The sequence below is a fragment of the Lissotriton helveticus genome, chromosome 3_1 (genome assembly GCF_964261635.1).
Source record: "Lissotriton helveticus chromosome 3_1, aLisHel1.1, whole genome shotgun sequence".
Classification (NCBI taxonomy): domain Eukaryota; kingdom Metazoa; phylum Chordata; class Amphibia; order Caudata; family Salamandridae; genus Lissotriton; species Lissotriton helveticus.
The window spans coordinates 150,509,546-150,529,189 of record NC_136061.1 but is presented as its reverse complement, the minus strand read 5'-3'; the positions used below and the strand labels follow the sequence as shown (position 1 = coordinate 150,529,189).

Here is a 19,644-nt window from a genome sequence, read left to right as displayed (position 1 = left end):
AAAATACCGACAGAAGTTTAGGGGTGGTCATAAACTAGGCACACAGAATTGGGTGAATTTCTTGGACTACGCAAAGAAGGCCTTAGAGGGTTGGGTGCAAGGCAGCGAGGTGGGGGACTATGAGGGGTTGTATGACCTTATTCTCAAGGAGCACCTACTCGAGAAATGTTTTCCCGAGCTGCGTCAACACCTGGTGGACAGCAAGCTGACCAACCCCCGGAAGCTTGCTGAGGAGGCGGACATCTGGGCTAGTACCCGGGTGTCCTCAAAGGGGACTGGAGGGGATTCCCAAAGGACCGGACAGGGCGCCCCCCAGAAGAAAGAGGGGGGAGAGAAAAAGAGGGAGTTCTCAAAAGGCCCCCAAAACAGTTTCCAGGGAAAGGGAACAGGATTCACCCCTAAGGCTAACCCGCCCAGAAACCCTCATCCTGGCCAAAGTCAGCAGCCAACGGTTGGCCGCTGCTTTGAGTGTGGTGGTGTTGGACATTATAAGGGAGATGTCAAGTGCCCAAAGAGACCACCCCCTCCCACTGGAGGGAAAGCCCCGGGAGTAGCTAGTGTAGTGCTCGGGGAGGAGTTGCCCTTGGATAAGGGGGGGGGGGAGTGGGCGGGTGTCACCTTAGTGTCCCTGGGAGACCGGGAGATGGTTCCTAAGATCCAGGTGCCCTCAAATACTACCAAGTATGGGCAATGGGTCACCATCAATGGCCAAAGAGGGGAGGCTCTGAGAGACACAGGAGCCAGTATGACTATGGTAAGGAGTCAACTGGTGTCTCCAGAGCAGGTGATTCCACATATACTCCACCCCGCCGCGATGGCTGGCGGCAGATTGGGCCACTACCCTGTGGCCGAGGTTCCCTTTGAGTGGGAAGGGGTTGCAGGTTCACTTCGAGTTGCCGTAAGCCCTGCCTTGCCAGTCGATTGTCTGCTGGGAAATGACATGGAGCACAATGCTTGGAAGGAGGTGGAATACCGGACTCATTCGGAGATGCTGGGTACACCTGACTGGGCCTGTGCTAGCACAAGGTCCGCGACTACCCGGAGGGAAAGTTCGCTTGGGCTGGAGCCTGGAACAAGGGCCCAGCCAGCTGCCAAAAAGGGAAAGAACCGAGGACAGGAGAAGCCTGCCTCGGCTTCCACGCCCCATGAGACAGATCGGCCGCCTGCAGTGGTGGACCAGGAGTCCATGGAGGGGGAAGTTGTCACCCTGGAGGGCCTACCTATCCGTGCTGAGTGGCATGTGGAAGGAGGGCCTACCAGGGAGGAGCTCTGTAAGGGCCAGAAGGAGTGCCCTACCCTTGAGGGACTGAGGCGACAGGCCGAAGCCCAGGCAGCAGGGAACGTTGTTGGAAACTACCATATTTACTGGGAGGACGGACTCCTCTACAGTTAACCTAAGGCACCTGTGCACGGTTCATCACGGGCCTTGGTGGTCCCACAACGTTACCGAGCCTTTCTTTTAGAGTTGGCTCATGAAAACCCCTTGGCAGGACACTTAGGTCAGGACAAGACCTTTGCCCGGCTTGTCCCCCACTTTTACCTTTGTAACCCACTCCTGAGGCGGAAAGCCGGGAGCTGGCGGTACGATTTGCTTTACCTGACTACCATTTTTAAAACTGTTTAGTGTGATTTATACCTATGTGTTTTTAAAAAATATTGAAATAAAGCCTACCTCTCTTAACCCTCACTCGGGGCAGAAGCCCTTTGCTTGTGGTAGCGCACAGCCGAGTTTAACGCTGTAGCGTTCAGTGTTTACTTCAGCGGCCGCCATCGCCGGCGTGCTCGCTGACCACGCCCCCTCGAGGCCACGCCCCCCGCCCTGCCTATAAAGACGCTGATCTACTAGCTGCTTTATGACTTTGTAACCCACTCCTGAGGCGGAAAGCCGGGAGCTGGCGGTACGATTTGCTTTACCTGACTACCATTTTTAAAACTGTTTAGTGTGATTTATACCTATGTGTTTTTAAAAAAATATTGAAATAAAGCCTACCTCTCTTAACCCTCACTCGGGGCAGAAGCCCTTTGCTTGTGGTAGCGCACAGCCGAGTTTAACGCTGTAGCGTTCAGTGTTTACTTCAGCGGCCGCCATCGCCGGCGTGCTCGCTGACCACGCCCCCTCGAGGCCACACCCCCCTGAGGTAGATATGTGCATGGACAGGAAGCGCAGCGGACGAGCGCAGCGGGAGCGCCGTTTGCGCGCCGAAGGCGTGCCTAAGGCAAGCCCGTCTGCGCCCGTCCGCGCTCGACCGGGCTCAGGGCCAGAACCTATGCCGGATCCAGCCTTCAACAGAGTAAGTTACTCTCGCCGAGCCCTCCTGAGTCTCAGACCCACCAACAACCCTTTGTGCAATTATGTTCATGAAGGTGACGGACCCTTCACTAGCTGCACACTCTGTCATCCAGTCCGGCTACAACTTACCGACCCACCCACCGCACATCCCGGCCTCAAACTAGCCGTACTGAATTGCAGGTCGCTCCCCAAGCATGCTCTACTCATCAATCACTTACTTGTAGACCACGACCTCGACGCTCTGTTCCTCCCGGAAACGTGGCTCACCGCTCACTCGGATTCGGACGTGGTCATAGCCCTACCCCCAGGCTTCCTCATCCAGTCCCAACCACGTCCCTCCGGCAGAGGAGGTGGACTAGCTATCCTCCATCGGGACCACCTCTACTGCAGAATTAATGATGCCCATATCTTAGATTCAGAAAGCTGCCAGTTTACTATCCAGCTGACACCGACAAGCTCGCTGCCAGGCCTCCTAGTATATCGTCCCCCTGGCCATTTTGGCCCCTTTGCTAGCGCCCTTTTAGAATCAATATCTTCACTGGCCCATTCTACCTCCAACTTTACTATACTTGGAGACCTGAATATTCATTTCGACGACCCCCTAGATATAGGGGCCGCCGATTTGATTCTAGACCTGGCAGCCTACGGCCTCCAACTGACTAATTCTGGAGCCACCCACACCAAGGGTCACCTGTTAGACCCAGTCTTCACAAACGTCTACATCCTCCAATCCAAAGTGTCTCTTCCCCTCCCTTGGACGGACCATTTTTTGGTCCCTCTCTTCTTACCAGGAGTATTTAGGAAGCCCCACAAGCCTGCCACCCTCACACGGGACAGGGCGTGGTCCAGACTCTCCACAGAGGACTGGGCCAGAACTTTGAACTCGATGACCCTTACTCCGGCAGAGGACCCTGTCACAGCGGACAGAAATTTCAGAGACTGGATTTCAACTTCCCTGGATTCGATCCTCCCCATTAAAACTCGTGAGGACAAAAACGGAAAGACAGGATCAGCCCCCTGGTTCAGTCCGGAGCTTAGAATCCTCCGCAAAGAATGCAAAAGCGGAGCGACTGTGGAGAAAGGACTGGCTCCACTCCAGTAAGGACGCCTACCGTAAGTCGGTGAGAACTTATAAATCCACCCTGAAACTCACTAAAGCCTCATATTCCGATGCTAGAATAAAAAATGCCACTAATTCGGCGAGAGAGTCGTACCTTATCGCCAAAGAGCTTCTGAAAATACCAACACCCCCCTCCTCCAACACCTCCCCTCTGGGCAGAAGCGATGAACTGGCAACCTACTTCGATTCCAAAATCTCCCGTATCTTGACCTCTCTCCCACCTCCCAGTCAGCCAACCTACAGCAACACCGATGTGTCCATCGCCCACACTGGAAACATCTCTCATCCACAGCTGACCGCGTTTAGGGCTGTATCCCTGGACGAAGTGGGAAAAACTTTGGCCAAGATGAAAAGCGGATCTCCCTGCGATCCCGCCCCCATGAGATTCCTGAAAACAGTGGCCCCGGCCATCGTACCCCCTATCACGGAGCTGATTAACATCTCGCTGTCCCAAGGCTCTGTCCCTCCGAGCTGGAAGGGTGCAGTAGTCAAAGCCCTCCTTAAAAAACCTCAACTGGACCCCTCCGATCTGGCCAACTACAGGCCGATCTCGCTCCTCCCGGGCATTAGCAAAATGGCCGAAAAACTGGTCAATGCCCAACTGTCCCTGTTTCTCGAATCCAACAACCTTTTGCGTCAGTCCCAAACAGGGTTTCGCCCTGGCCACGGCACGGACACCGCCCTCCTCGCAGTCATCGAGGAGGCAAGGTGCATCTTGGATTCAGGAGGGTCAGTGGCAGTGATCCTCCTGGACCTTAGTGCAGCCTTTGACACGGTGAACCACCGTGTCTTGCTCCATCGGCTGGCCAGGGCAGGTCTCGGGGGTACTGCGCTTGCCTGGATAGAGTCCTTTCTATTGGGCCGCTCGTTCCAGGTCTGGGACGGCAATTCACGCTCAGCCTCCCTCCCTCTCTCTAGCGGAGTCCCCCAAGGGTCTTCGCTAAGCCCCACTTTGTTTAACGCCTATATGGCCCCCCTGGAGGATGTAGTGGCCCCATTCGGGATCAAGATAGTGAGTTATGCGGACGACACGCAATTGGTCGTCTCTCTCTCACATCTTGACCACCGCCCAGACAATCTGTTGAACTGCCTCCAGGAAATCCATCACTGGATGTGCGATTCATCACTTAAGCTCAACGGATCTAAAACGGAGGTCATGCTTATGGGAAAGAAATGGGCTACTATTCCTCCATCGGTCTGGCCTGATGTTCTTGGCGAGGTGCCCACCCCAAAGAAGGAAATTAAGACCTTGGGAGTCTGGCTTGAACCTGATCTATCCATGAAGACCCAGGCAGCCAAAACAGCAGGCACCTGTTTCGGACTCATGCGCTCTATCCGAAAGATCCTCCCGCTACTCCCTCCCCTATCAAGGAAACTCCTTGTTCAAGGCTTGATCCTTGCTCGTCTGGACTATAGCAACGCAGTCTATCTAGGAGCCCCCGAATCCACTCTGGCAAAACTCCAGCGCGCTCAAAATGCAGCTGCCCGGCTCCTAATGAATCTTCCCACCAGAGCCTCTGCCAGACCAGCACTCAAGGCCCTACACTGGCTTCCGATCCGTCAGAGGATTGAATTTAAGGCTATGTGTACCGCCCACAAACTCCTCAACGGCCTAGGCCCTTCGATCCTGAGAGACATGGTCACTCCTTATAAGGCTCCCAGACTCCTGCGCTCTGACAATGAGCGTCTGGCCAATGTCCCGAGATTCAGGAAGGTGCGCACTGGTGGTCGACGCTTCGCAGTAAAGGCGTCCTCTGGCTGGAACTCACTTCCACGCTGCTTGCGTCTGGAACCCTGCCACCTTCGGTTCCGTAAAGAACTGAAAACTTTCCTTTTTCCCAAATAGGACTTCCTCTCCCCCCCTGGTCATTACAAGTCTTTCATAGCGCGGGGATGCCTTCGGGTCACCAGGCGCTTTATAAAATCGCTAAATAAAATAAATAAAATAAATACTGGCCTCAGATGAAAGTGGCCTCCGACACATACTGTCGGACATGTGTATCCTGCCAAGCCAGTGGGAAGACAGGGGTGAAGCTGAAAGCTCCCCTGGAACCACTTCCTGTCGTTAGCACCCCCTTTGAAAGGGTGGGCATCGAAATTGTGGGGCCATTGGATCCACCAACTACAGCTGGTCACAGGTTTATCCTGGTTCTGGTGGATCACGCCACACGGTACCCAGAGGCAATTCCTCTGAGGACCATTACTGCACCTACAGTGGCTAGGGCCCTGATGGGGATCTTTACCCGGGTGGGTTTCCCCAAGGAGGTTGTGTCCGACAGGGGGACCAACTTCATGTCAGCATATATGCGGGCTATGTGGAAGGAGTGTGGAGTTACCTATCGTTTTACCACTCCTTATCACCCACAGACCAATGGTCTGGTGGAAAGGTTCAACAAGACCTTGAAAGGCACGATAAGAAGTCTGCCTGAGAGCCTGCGGAGGAAATGGGACGTCCTCCTACCCTGTTTGCTGTTTTCCTACAGGGAAGTGCCACAGAAAGGAGTGGGCTTCAGCCCCTTTGAGCTTCTGTATGGGCACCCTGTGCGTGGACCTCTCAGCCTGGTGAAGGACGGATGGGAAAAGTCTCCCAGGAAGCTTCCCCAGTATGTGGTGAGCTACATGCTGGCCTTCCGGAGCCAAATGGCTAAGTTGTGGAAGCAAGCTTCAGACAACTTGGAAGCCAGCCAAGCAGTGATGAAAGAGTGGTATGACCACAACGCTCACCCCGTGGAGTTGGAGCCTGGCCAGAAAGTGTGGGTGATGGAACCTGGAGAGCTGAGTGCCCTCCAGGATCGCTAGACAGGCCCCTTTGAGGTGATGGAGAAGAAGGGTATGGCCACATACCTGGTGGATCTTAAGACCCCTCGACAGCCCCTACGGGTGCTGCATGCCAACCGCCTCAAACCCCACCATGAGAGGTCCGAGGTTATCTTGATGATAGTGACTGATGGAGCAGAGGAAGCGGAAAGCGAGCCTCTCCCTGATCTCTTTTCGTCTCAGGAAAAGGATGGGTCGGTGAAGGGAGTGATTCTCTCCCCATCCCTAACCCCTGAGCAGCGAGAGGACTGCCGCCAGGTCATGGAGCAGTACTCCTCGTTGTTCTCCCTTGTCCCGGGAAGGACCCACCTGTGTACCCATGATGTGGACACAGGAGACAGCCCATCAGTGAAGTCTAAGACCTACCGGCTGTCAGACAAGGTGAAGGCCAGCATCCACAGTGAAGTTACAAAGATGCTGGAGCTAGGAGTCATTGAACCTTCTAGTAGCCCCTGGTCCAGTCCGGTGGTTCTGGTACCCGAACTGAGGTTCTGTGTGGATTACTGGGGATTGAATTCAGTGACCAAGACTGGTGCACATCCGATCCCTAGGGCGGATGAACTTATTGACCGGCTGGGAGCTGCCCAATACCGGAGTATCTTTGACCTTACTTCAGGGTACTGGCAGATCTCCCTGACAGATGGAGCCAAGGAAAGGTCAGCCTTCTCCACGCCTGAAGGCCACTACCAGTTCTGTGTGATGCCCTTTGAGCTCAAGAACGCCCCTGCCACTTTTCAGCGGCTGGTGAACCAGGTCCTCTCTGGAATGGAGGCTTTCTCCGCTGCTTATCTGGATGACATTGCCGTCTTCAGCAGCAGTTGGGAGGACCATTTGTGTCACTTACAAGCTGTTCTCCAGGCCCTGAAACAGGCTGGCCTGACAATCAAGGCCAGTAAATGTCAGATCGGGCAGGGGTCGGTTGTGTACCTAAGCCACTTGGTGGGCAGGGGAGCGGTGCAGCCCCTTCAGGCTAAGATTGAGGCAATCATGGCGTGGGAGCCCCCCAAGACCCAAACTGAGGTCCGAGCTTTCCTGGGCCTCACAGGTTACTACAGTCGCTTTGTGAAGGGGTATGGCACTATGGTGACGCCCCTCACTGAGCTCACATCCAAGAAGCAACCTCGATGGGTAGTCTAGACGGAGGCTTGTCAGCAAGCCTTTGAGAAGCTGAAACAAGCAATGTGTGCAGCACCGGTCCTGAGGGCCCCGGATTTCTCCAAGGAGTTCATTGTCCAGACAGACGCATCAGAGCATGGCATTGGGGCAGTGTTATCGCAACTCAATGAAGAGGGTCTGGATCAGCCTGTAGTCTTCCTGTCTAGGAGACTGCTTCCCCGGGAACAAAAGTGGAGTGCAATTGAGCGGGAAGCCTTTGCAGTGGTATGGGCTCTGAAGAAGTTACGGCCATACCTGTTTGGCTCGCACTTCCTGGTTCAGACTGACCACCGACCCCTTCGTTGGCTGATGCAAATGAAGGGGGAGAATCCCAAGCTGTTGAGATGGTCCATCTCCCTACAGGGAATGGACTTCCGGGTGGAACATCGGCCTGGAGTGGACCATGCCAATGCAGACGGTCTCTCTAGGTATTTCCGCCTTAGTGAAGAGGACTCCCAAGGGGTTGGGTAGCTCTCCCCACTTTCAGCTGGGGGGGGGCGCGTGTTAGACCTGTCGGCCCTTTTGGTGGTCCCTCCTGTTATTTATTTATTTTTGTTCCCTTTTTGCCTTTAATTTTTTAGGTCCACTGGGATTTTTCAGATGTTGACCTAGGGGTTAGGTGCTCCTTGCCCCTATAGTTTTTTTTCCCTGCCTTAGGTGCCTTTCCTGACTGAAACCACAGGAACCACAAAATGGTGGCTTCCAACTGCCACCTATCTGGCTACCTCAGATTCACGTCCATAGGACAGTATGAGGGTTTCCAGAACCTTCTGGACTCCTCTGGACATTCTGGGGTCAGCCTATATAAGGTGGAATGTTGGCCAGCCATTTTGTTGTTGTGAGGTGGGGAGTCCAGACAGGAGCTTAGTCAACTGAGAAGGGAGATTGGTGCGCAAAGCGAAGGTTTTGACTGTCCTTAGGGTTTGCTTCCTCTCGCTACTGATGCCATCCCCTATGAGCTGACCTAGACCTGCCCTCCCCCACTCGGTCATCATCCCCCTTGGTGACTTTGTTTGGGACCTTAACCGAGGTGAGAGGTCTTACGATCTGGCAGTCAGAGGGGTGTCACTTCCTCCAGGAAGAGACTACAAATCCTGCCATTGTACTCTCACCCTTTTTGCCCGACTTCTGGGTGTCCTGTCAGGAACCCCCGGAGATTGCCCCACCAGTACAGGCTCTGAGGCATCACTGCAGTTCCCGGCTTTACCGGCGCATCTGGCACAGGCTTACCCTGCTGTCCCGAACCCCTGCAACGTGTGAGGCAAGTGCCGCTTCCACAGTCTGCCGACTACGGGTCCGCTGAAGTGCACCTGAAGGGGGCCGGCGTGTGAGGCAAGTGCCGCTTCCACCGACATCGAGTAAGTCGAAGGTGAGGCCAAGTGAAGTCCCGCCCCAGCGCTGACGAGGGAGAGCATCCGGGAGGAAAGGGGCGGAATCGAAGGAGGCCAACCCTGAGCGAGGTTCCCCGCCCCGAGGGAGGTTCCTTTCACTCCGACGCTGAGGTGAGGGACGCGTGAGAGAGAGAGAGAGCTTGACCGGCGTGGGCGAGTGGTTTCCTCTCAGGAAGCTTAGCGGCTAGGGCTCCACCTCCCCTGAGCAGAGTGGCAGAAGCGAAGACCTCGGACCGTAGATTCCCAGGGACGCTGTTAACGCCTCAGGCATCAAAGTAAGCTGGGAGTTGGGGTGACGGAATAGTGTACGCAGGAGAACTCTGCGGGGTCCATTCCTTGAACGATCTCACTGTGATTCATCGGGAGAGAGCGTGTTGAGGCCCTGGGTGCTGGAGGCAGCAGAATTACACTGCGGGTGGAGTCAGAGTCTGACCGGACAAAGGAAGCAGGAACCAACTCGGCCTGACTGAAACTAATTAGAGATTGGGGCTTGGCAGATTAACCGAGTGGGTCATGTTAACAAGCTTATGCCGAAGTGTTGCCATAACTCCTTGAAAGTATCTGCCTCCTTATGAAGTTAAATTGAATTTAAAGTCTGCCCATTTAATGTGAGTGTTTACATCAACAGTTTTCTGCCTGTATGGATTGCCATTTTTGATCTTTCTGTTTAAAAGAAGGTGGAATGTACTCACTGTGCTTTGATCTGCAGGCAGCATTCTAGGCTAACAACTGTTTGATTCCTTTTTCAAGATACCCTTGCTGCAGATTTATTATTGGAAATTGACCTTTTCCGAAAGGGGTAATGTAATGAATTCCTGATTATAGCTAACTCACTCTTCCTGACATATTGAGAGCTGAAAGGATTCGCCTATGAAATGTGATCTGGTACTTTAATATATGCTTTACAAATGCAGGTGTTTCAGAAGTAATGACTATTATGTGAATTATTGACTTATATGTAACTGATAAACTAACTGAAGGAAAGATAAAGCTTTTCTACTTTTATAATTACGGTGTAGTGTCATTTTTGAGTGGGTGGTCACTGTGGTACTATAAGGGTGCTACGCAAGCTTAACACTTATTGCCTGTGGGATTGACCTACCCACTTCGCGCCAAGCTACCCTATGTAGTCTGGGGATCCCAGGTCTAACAGTGCATCAAAACCTGAGTCTCATAAAAGCTCGTTTCCCTTAAGAAAATAACATTCAAATTAATACATTTACACTTTTTATATTGTTTACCCTTATGTGAGGTGCATTCACAATATAAAAAAAATAATTCTCATACAATTGTAAAGATTAGTTATGAAGCATCTTTCTTTTTAGTCCAAAAACTGTATTTCAAACACTTGAGATGGTGATTAAAAAAGCTCAATATCCCTTTTTATCAACGATCAAGTACCATCCAACACACAATTCAAAATGAAAAGTGAATTGTGAGGAATAGAAACACAATTTGTCAGCAAAGAGATAAAGCGAAAGCTTTTAAGTGCCCCATAGTTAGTATAGTTAAATTCAAAACTTACCTCATGTGTGAAAATCATTTTCAAAGGTAAATCTTTTTTGTTTAAAAATGGAAATGTGCTGGTTTCATCCTTCCATCGTCTCTGTCGCCTGGGCAAAGGGATAGCTTCACTTGGCAGCTGCAAAGTAGGTTTTACAAGCTTTCTACAGATTTTCTTTGCCTCGTATTTTCCTTGACGTCTTTCTCTTCGTCTCCTTCTGCGCTCAAAGATCTGATGTAAATTGAATCTAGGCGCTGGCCCCGAAGAGGAGTCAGAGGAGTCCTTGTGCAACTCAATGGAGGGTGCTTTTAGGGAGGGCGTCGCCGGACTGCGCCTTCTTGCTGTTCGGGTCGGTGTAAATGTGCACTGGCTTCTGAACAAACTACTTCCGGAGTTATCACTGGAGGAAGAGAAAAGAAGCAAACAGATGACACCTTCCATTGTGAAGATAGTTTTCTACCTTTTTCTGTGCGCAGCACCCCAATTCCTAAGAGGAGGTACACTGAGATTCAAGGTACAACAGATGGTTGAAGGCCCTATGCAGCAACTGCACAGCATTCACAAAGAGCCATTTGTACACTACTGTTGGCATGTTGGAGCATGTTTCCTCTCAAAACAGAGCATGGAACACAATACATAGAGCAGCTCACATACACTGAACAAAGCTCAGATATGGCACACAGTCTGCTGTCACTAAGGGTATTCTGGCCATGTCCCGCAGGAAGAAATACCAAGTACAAAGATTCTACAACCACGGTTTAGAAGGCATAATACTTACACAACCAATTACTAATCCCCTGAGCCTCAATGTCTAACACCAATGTCACAGGGCCACAGACCAAGGCTTTCACCTCAACTTCAAACAAGACAACAGGATTGCAGATGTTACTATCTAAATATTACTCCAACCATCTAAATCACACTATTATATTGTATCATAAAAATTGACATTATTCGGTTTGCATTAGAGTCCATTCTAGACCAGAAATATATACTTTGTAGGCAGTTGTCCTTTTAACATCAGGTCTTCTTGTGTCAATAGTTCTCTATCTTATGCTTTATATAAAGTTATCTGTGATTCCTTTTTGGGCATAGCATCGTTTTCGGTCTCACTTTCCTGTCACTGTACCATTCAAATCACTCTGGTGATCGCCATCGTATTGTTTAATCCATATGTATTTTCTGTATCTATGGGATGAAATCTTGTACCATCTGTATTTCGTCTAAAGAGCCCTTGCTACTTATTTGATTTTTAGGTCTCGTGACCTCCAATGCGCGCAAGCGCATTGAGGGATCGAGAATTCAAGTGCTCGATCGACGAGTGAAACCACTGGCGTTTCTTCACAGTGCATGTGAGGTCACGTGGCCACAAAGCGGGTCACGTGACCACACAAGCACGCGCATCTCCCTAATCTGCCTGCCTCCCCTCGCTCGCATTCACCCCACAGGCTCTCCCACCCCCATCCGGCTTCCCTCCTCGCTCGCATTCACGCCCCAGGCTCTCCCACCCCCATCCGGCTTCCCTCCTCGCTCGCATTCACGCCCCAGGCTCTCCTACCCCCATCCGGCTTCCCTCCTCGCACTCTCCTCGTTCGCATTCACGCCCCAGGCTCTCCTACCCCCATCCGGCTTCCCTCCTCGCACTCTCCTCGCTCGCATTCACGCGACAAAGCGGGTCACGTGACTACACAAGCACGCGCATCTCCCTAATCTGCCTGCCTCCCCTCGCTCGCATTCACCCCACAGGCTCTCCCACCCCCATCCGGCTTCCCTCCTCGCTCGCATTCACGCCCCAGGCTCTCCCACCCCCATCCGGCTTCCCTCCTCGCTCGCATTCACGCCCCAGGCTCTCCTACCCCCATCCGGCTTCCCTCCTCGCACTCTCCTCGCTCGCATTCACGCCCCAGGCTCTCCTACCCCCATCCGGCTTCCCTCCTCGCACTCTCCTCGCTCGCATTCACGCCCCAGGCTCTCCTACCCCCATCCGGCTTCCCTCCTCGCACTCTCCTCGCTCGCATTCACGCCCCAGGCTCTCCTACCCCCATCCGGCTTCCCTCCTCGCACTTAAAACATCTCGCGGTGCATGCTCCCTTCCAACATCTCGATGGAGCTTGGATTTTAACACAGCGATCACATCGTTCTCTCAGAATCCCTGGTAAGTGAACTGGTATGCATTTATTTGGTTTTAGTTGTGCGTGTCCTTAATTGTTAACCGAAGTACATTTCGTTACTGGCAGCTCGCTTGGCAGGCTTATGCATTTATTTGGTTTTAGTTGTGCGTGTCCTTAATTGGTAACCGAAGTACATTTCGTTACTGGCAGCTCGCTTGGCAGGCTGGTCAAAAATGCTTGCTTGCATGTGCTTTAGCTAAACTATGTTTTTTTGCGCCTCCATGACATCACCACAGCCTGATATGGCTTGCGCTCCTTGCACTGACTGGAGTACGTCATAGGAACAAGGTGACTGTGCCTCTGTCTTGCCCTGTTTTATTTAAACGCAAGGCGTGTGTTCTTAATCTATACTGCCATTAACTAGTTTATTTAACTAATGTATAAGTGAAAGATCTTGGCAGTCGTGCTTTTGGGTGCCTGTTATTCATTTTTCAAATACTTCCCTAACCGTTCCACCAATTACCACTGAAGGTTATCAACGCTTCCTTTACCCTCCGTACTAATAGGTTTGCTGCCTTTAGTTTCTCTGCTTGTGGTATTCACTTTTTTTTTTTTATCCTCCCTGGTACTCACTGCTTTGAACCTTCACCGGTTCCCCATTCCTATGTCTGTGGCCTTATCCTCCCACCAAGGACTACAAGTAGAAAGGGCGTGTTTTATGCACCGCTTGCAGGTTGTCAAAACACATAAATTAAAGGCATTGTCATTTAGAATGCCAGTAGCTCTCAAAATCTTGCAAATACGAGACCTATTGCATTGCAAATGCTTGTTTTTTTAGCCACCATAAACTCCCAGCACTCCCCCATGTAGCTGCCGTTTAATGCTAGCTCTGACTGGCCTCTTTTTGATGTCCTAATGATTCCTGCATCCCTCACTAGGAGTTTTGTTATTTAAAACTCTATTATTTGGGATTATCATTAATAACGTTTTATTACTCTATTTATCACACTTCAGATCAAATTACTCAATAGCTTTGCTCATTCACCTTTTACTGTCTTCGATACCCACCACTGGGCTAGAATGCAGTTATCGAGGCAGTCCCATCTAAACACACTTCCATTCACTTGTGTTGTTTCCATCTATCCACTCTGGAATGCTCAACCTGAACCAGACTCACCAATCGCATGACAACACCAAGGACAGTGGGTGAGTGAGATGGAGGCCTGTAAAGATACCCTCCTGTTACCATGCACAAAAGACATGCTTAGCTTCGGATAATAAGTTTGTTTACTGGGACACAACACAACTTAGGACATAAATGGAAAGGCGCAATCGACTGTAGCATTTTAGGAACATGAACACTTCGGCATGAAGGCTTGAATCAGGTCAGACATTAGGTCACCAACTTTTCACAATGCTTGAAGGATTCAGCTTCATAACGATGGTGCCAGACTGCTGTTAAATGCAACATTAATCTCTTTCATGCATGACAAACATTAAAATAAAACAAAGCTGTGGAGTTGTAATCCAAGGGTTATGTATGGTTTACATTTGGATTCCTTGATGTGCTGCCACGGATATGTCTTCAAAATACTGGATAACATAAAGATGTCTCCGAAACATCCACATCAGATTGCCTCTATTATTTACACCACCACATATTTTGGCCCTTGAAGGCATCGGTACTTAAGAACAGGTTTAGTTTTGAGTTCTCTATACTTCACAACTACAGGTAATCAATGATTATGTATTGTCATGGTCAGTACATGGTGCAACTACCTTGAAAAGAAATGGTCACAAGAATGATAGTGTTCTGGAAATGTGCTGCAATAAGTAAGGTTGCCATTCCAGATTCAGATAGTCACCGGCAGAAACTGTTATTGAAAGCTTAATCAAGAAAAAAACCTGCATCATCTACATAAGAGAATACAAAAAAATCCAAACTTTACTGAACTAAACACAAGAATATTCTCCTTAAAGCACTATCTAGAATACCTAACATCTTGAAGTATGTTCTAATGGATATATCTTCCCACAGACCAGGTTCCCAATTCCGAAATATCCCCACATGTGCAATGGTAAGAGTAGGGGCTTAGATTGCCAGGAACATTCATTTTCATACTGAAAAGCATTTTGGAGCATCACTCCTTATATCAGATTCAAGAGTAATGTATGGTGAACCTATGAAGTGATGACCAAGTTGCAGTTAGACAAAGGTCAAAAGATACGGACTATAATGAAGAGCACCAAATTAGCTCCCTTTCCTGTTACTACATGGGACCACATGCCCTCTAGAGGCTTCTCTTGAGCTCTTTGTAATAACATTGCAAGTGCGACAAAAAGCGAAACTTTTTATTTCATGAGATTATTTCCTAGGTACTAAGAACAGATCATCAATCAGGTGTCTCCACGTTCTCTATATTCATGGATACTGTGACGAGGTCCATTTCTTCTTTCAGGTCAGTTTACGACTAAAGTCCTCAATCTTAGCAGGATGTGAAGGTAGAAAGAATGAAACACAATGGACAGAACAGCAGAAAAGAAGAGAAAACCTTTAAGATACGCTTGACTTGAGAGGAGCTTGCTGATAGAGGTGTCACAGAAAGAGCTTGCAAATTTCATGCTCTCCCAGGTAACTTAAAGTTAAGGAGAAATGTTTGAGGTTAACTCAGAGGAAGAACACAACGGGATCTGTTTAAAGCGAGATCCGGTAAGCTGTAAACCAAGATACCATATAGGTGTGAGAAATGGTGCAGGGCTCAAAAACCATGAAGCCACTATGTAACCCTTGAGAGTTGCTATATTTAACTCATTTAGCCCTACAAAAAGAGGATCATACTGACAAACCAATCACTATCTCATTGTTAGGGAGGCATTTATTTAATTTTGAGTACACAATCCCACAAAACTGCTCCATAATCCCAACAAATTTGCAGTTTGCAGAAGAATATCTGCGCCTGAGGACCCTGTGAGGCGCTGGGAGGGGTGTTGTGCTTCTGGGGCATCCTCGTGCACCGGCAGGTCTGCGAGCAGCCTAGCAGGGACTCCATTGCCGAGGAGTCCCTGCGTTGTACACCTGTGGCCGCTCTCCCTGCCGGCCACGCCCACTGCTCTGACCAGGCCCTATATCATCGGGCGGAGTAATCGCTGCGCGGTAGCGACCGGGGCGAAGACCGGGCAAAGAGCGGGCCGTTTGAGGCCGTTCGAGGTCTGAGAGGTCTGGTTTGTGCCACCCTCTTTTGCCCTTCGCTTGCTTCCCAGGTCCATTTGGGTGACTATTAACTATTAATTATTTATCTATTTATTCTTTTGATTCAGTGTCGATTTAGGAGGTTTGCCCGCTTTTAACATTATGTGCTCCAGGATAACCCGGAGTAGGGCTGATAAGGGTGGCCCACCAACAACCGGCCCCATGGATGACTTTATTACTCGCACTAATTTGGCTATAGACAAAGAAATTACAAAATTACAGACTCGGGTTTCCTTGGATTTGGCAGCTGCTAGAAGGCTATCCTTGGACATTGCAAACTCTAAAAAATCTTCCTTGGGCCATATAGCATCTGCTGTTACCCCTGAGTGTCCGGCCATTCCCCACTGTAAAATTACACAAGCAGATGTCCATTATACCCCGAACTTATCCACTTCTTCCTCAGTCTCGTGCTCTTTAACTCAGCCAGGTGATTTGACCCTATCCACGGTTATTTCTGATCAGCAAGGTAGCTCTAATTTCCCTCCACTGGTAATTCCAACTACACCTGTATGCAATAATGGCAAACCACCCAAAAGGAAATGCAACTTTATGTCCGCTTACTCCCGTAAGAAGGCTAAAGTTGCGGTTGCACAACAGTTGAATGTGGGTAGCGTACCAGTGCCCAATGTAATAGGAGGGTGTACATTGTGGGCACAGGCACAACAAGATGGGGATATTGAGGGACCAGCTCCTGCTTCTACTACCATCATCGGCTCACACTTAGAGGGTCAGGAAGGGAAGGACAGGGAATTCATAGGTAAAGTCCCTGCTTCTACTACCATCAATGTAGAGGACGAGGATTCACACTTAGAGGGTCAGGAAGGGAAGGACAGGGAATTCATAGGTATAGTCTGGGATACCCTAAAGAAACTTCTCTCTCCCTTAGACCTTAGACTCTCTTGTATCGAAAATAACTTGCTGGAGATGGAAAAGAGCATTATTACCTTGGCCACTCTTGGCTTGAGAAGCCTTGAAAATCAGGGCCTCCAAGTAGAAGACTTAACACCGCAAGCTCCACCTCCTCCCCCTCCAGCACCAGCTATAGTTCGACCGGTCCCCAAACCTCGGACTGTGGGTGTGGACCAAAATATTACTGCCCCTGTAACCAGGGCTCCTAAACCCCTCACTTCCCAAACTCCTGCAAATCCTAATGCTGGCGCTTCCCTAAGACCTCCTGCTACCGAAGCTGTTCACCGACCGACTCAGGGCCCATGCACCAAGAATAATTTTAGAGGGGGATATATTGATCTTCCTCCGGAGGCCAATGACTACGTAGTTGTAATGACGGGCGTCCCCCAGATTGGAAATGGTCAACATGAGAACCATTGGTCTCTGAAAAACAAAATAATGCATTGGCTCAATATGAACAGGCCAATACCAAATGGTCGGAGAAGCAGAGTCTTAATGGTTCGCCGTGTCCCTTGGGTGGGTCCCTCTAAGAAAACCAGCCCTGGAGACTGCATAGTGGTGACCTTCGAGGACCCTCTTACGGCCCACCACATCTGCTCTTGGCCTACTGGTGAAGGTTTGCCCATCATACCCAGGCCGTTGTCTTTTTTCTATCCACCGCGCCAAATATATACTCAGGAAAGAGACCGGTCTGTGGCACGTCATCACACACGGAGGAACCACTCGAATAATTACCGAAACTCCCCTAGATGCTGGCAAGGGCTTCCAACAATGAATAGGTTTGCTGGCCTTGAAGATGTAGATTGACTCTCTAGGCAAACTGCTCCCCAAATAGCTAAAAAGGTTTCATCACCCCTAGTTCTGGGGATTTCAGAATGCACACTTCTAATAATAAAATCTACTGGCATTAACCCCCCAGCTCTAGAAGAAACATCACAAGCTATGCCAAAAGAGGGGGGGCTGAACTCTTTAAGCTGTACAGAAACACAACAAGCAGCGCAGCAGTTGGGTGCATCCCCTATGATTTTCCTGTCATCCACTCAGAAGCCTCTGGCAGTTGGAAAGCGGACCAGTGTAGCCAGGACCTGTTTTCAATCACAGTATGAGCACCCTCAAAGGTCTAATAGAGTGGCCATAGTGGAGGCAGGCCTGGAGCCTATTCCGGTTATCCCAGCTATATCTGTTTATTCACCAAGTCGGGTCACCCCAGACAAACCCTTGATAAAGATACTTAGCTGGAATGTGGCAGGGTTGGCCCGTAACCTTGACATTCCAGAGTGGAATGCCTTTGTGGACCCTTATGACATTTGTCTCCTGCAAGAAACCTGGTGCCTAGAACCCAGGCACAGAGTAGGTTTCACAACTTATTTCATTCCAGCTTCCCAACAACATGGTAGTAAAGGTCGCCCGTCTGGCGGCCTTCTTATATGGATTAGCATTGCACTGGGTCTAAAAGTAAGCCATAAGACTACCCTTTCTCCTGATCTACAGAGGGTAACCATACATTGTGAGGAGGGTAGGAAGTTAGAAGTGTTTAAGCTTTACTTAAGGGGGGTTAGGGGAGGTGTATCAACACTATCCTCTACAGGACTTAATACTGAATTAGAAAATTGTAGTATTGACTCCTATGTTCTCCTTGCAGCGACTTCAATTGTTGTTTTGAGCCGCTGGATAGGGAGGATATTTTGAACACTTGGGACGATGAAACAAGTAGAGGCATCCCTACGCTGACCCTAGATCCGATTAAAAAATGGACACAGAGTGCAATAGACATCAATGCACTCTGTATGCAACACGACCTGAGAGCAACTAATGGTCGCTCTAAATCGGACCATAGGGGTACGCACACCTATAACAGAGTGGGACATACCTCCAGAATAGATTATATTATGCTGAATTACAATTTATGGCTATTTCATCAGGACATGGAAGTTATATTGTCCTCTGACAGCGACCACAATTCTCTATCCTTAACCCTCACTCCCCCATGGCATGAGAGGAACCCAGCCATGGCTGTCCATACATGGAAATCATCCCATGAAATTGTTCCCTCTAACTGTGGTAGGCGGCTAAAATGGGCTAAAGTAGCAGAGGATGAGGGAAGGATGGCGCAAGCAAGGACTATTGTGACCGCTGGGGGGTTGAGTCTTGATGACTTGGGAACCACTGGACAAACTGTTTTATCGACATTCATAGAAACCACTGTGGCACTAAGCGAATTGTTTATTATTCCTCAAAACAGGGTGAGGACTATAAAGAGAGGTGCTTCTAAAGCAAGAGATAAGTGGTATTCCTCAAAATGCCGGGCTTCCAAGAGTGAACTTATATCTGCAGTGAAGTCAAAGGACCCCGGCAGTATTAGACTTGCCAGGAAATCTTACAAAAAAACCGTAGCCATGGCCAAGGAGGCTCACGAATACAACTTTTGGAGTGAGCTAATGGAGGCGAGCTCTAGAAAAGACTCTAACGGGTTCTGGGACCTGATGAGAGCTAGGGATAAACCCATTGATGCACATTTTACCTGTAATATTCCTGGCGAGGTCTGGTTCGCCCACTTTTCCAAGCTATATTCTGCTCCAACTGGTGTATTACAACCAATTATGGATCTCTTAAGCAGATCCCGAGATGCCACCAGAATTAATGACCACCCCTTCGGTATTGAGGAAGTAGAAGGGGCGATCAGGTGCCTTGTTAACAACAAGGCTGCTGGTCCGGATGGAATTCCGGGTGATCTGTTGAAGGAAAACCCATATCTATGGAGTAGATTGATTGTATTACTCTTGAATGAGGCTGTTTTGGGAGGTTCTTTTCCTGATTCTTGGAGGGGCGCTGAGGTCGTACCGATTTTTAAGAAAGGCTGTCGGAACGACCCAGCTAATTATCGCCCAATTAGCCTCCTTGACTCGACACAAAAGGTGGCGGGCAAAGTAGTTCTAGGCAGAATCCTGCAATGGACCGAAGAAAATCAGGTCTTGTCAGATTTCCAGGCAGGATTTAGAACAGGGACAGGTACAATTGAGCAGACTTTTCGCCTTTTAATGTTGTATTGGAAAGTGGTCGTACTGGGAGGGGGCAGTCTGTATTTAGTCTTTATAGA

At 49.6% G+C, this 19,644-nt stretch overlaps 1 protein-coding gene across 1 annotated transcript in view; it reads right to left on the bottom strand.

Moving 5' to 3' along the window:
• TAF1D (TATA-box binding protein associated factor, RNA polymerase I subunit D) overlaps nt 1-19,644 on the bottom strand; it is a 145,760-nt gene that overhangs the window by 90,748 nt on the left and 35,368 nt on the right. Inside the window, exon 3 of the mRNA XM_078679412.1 lies at nt 10,299-10,677. Within this exon, the coding sequence (XP_078535538.1) occupies nt 10,299-10,677 (379 nt within the window). The remainder of the gene's footprint in view (nt 1-10,298; nt 10,678-19,644) is intronic.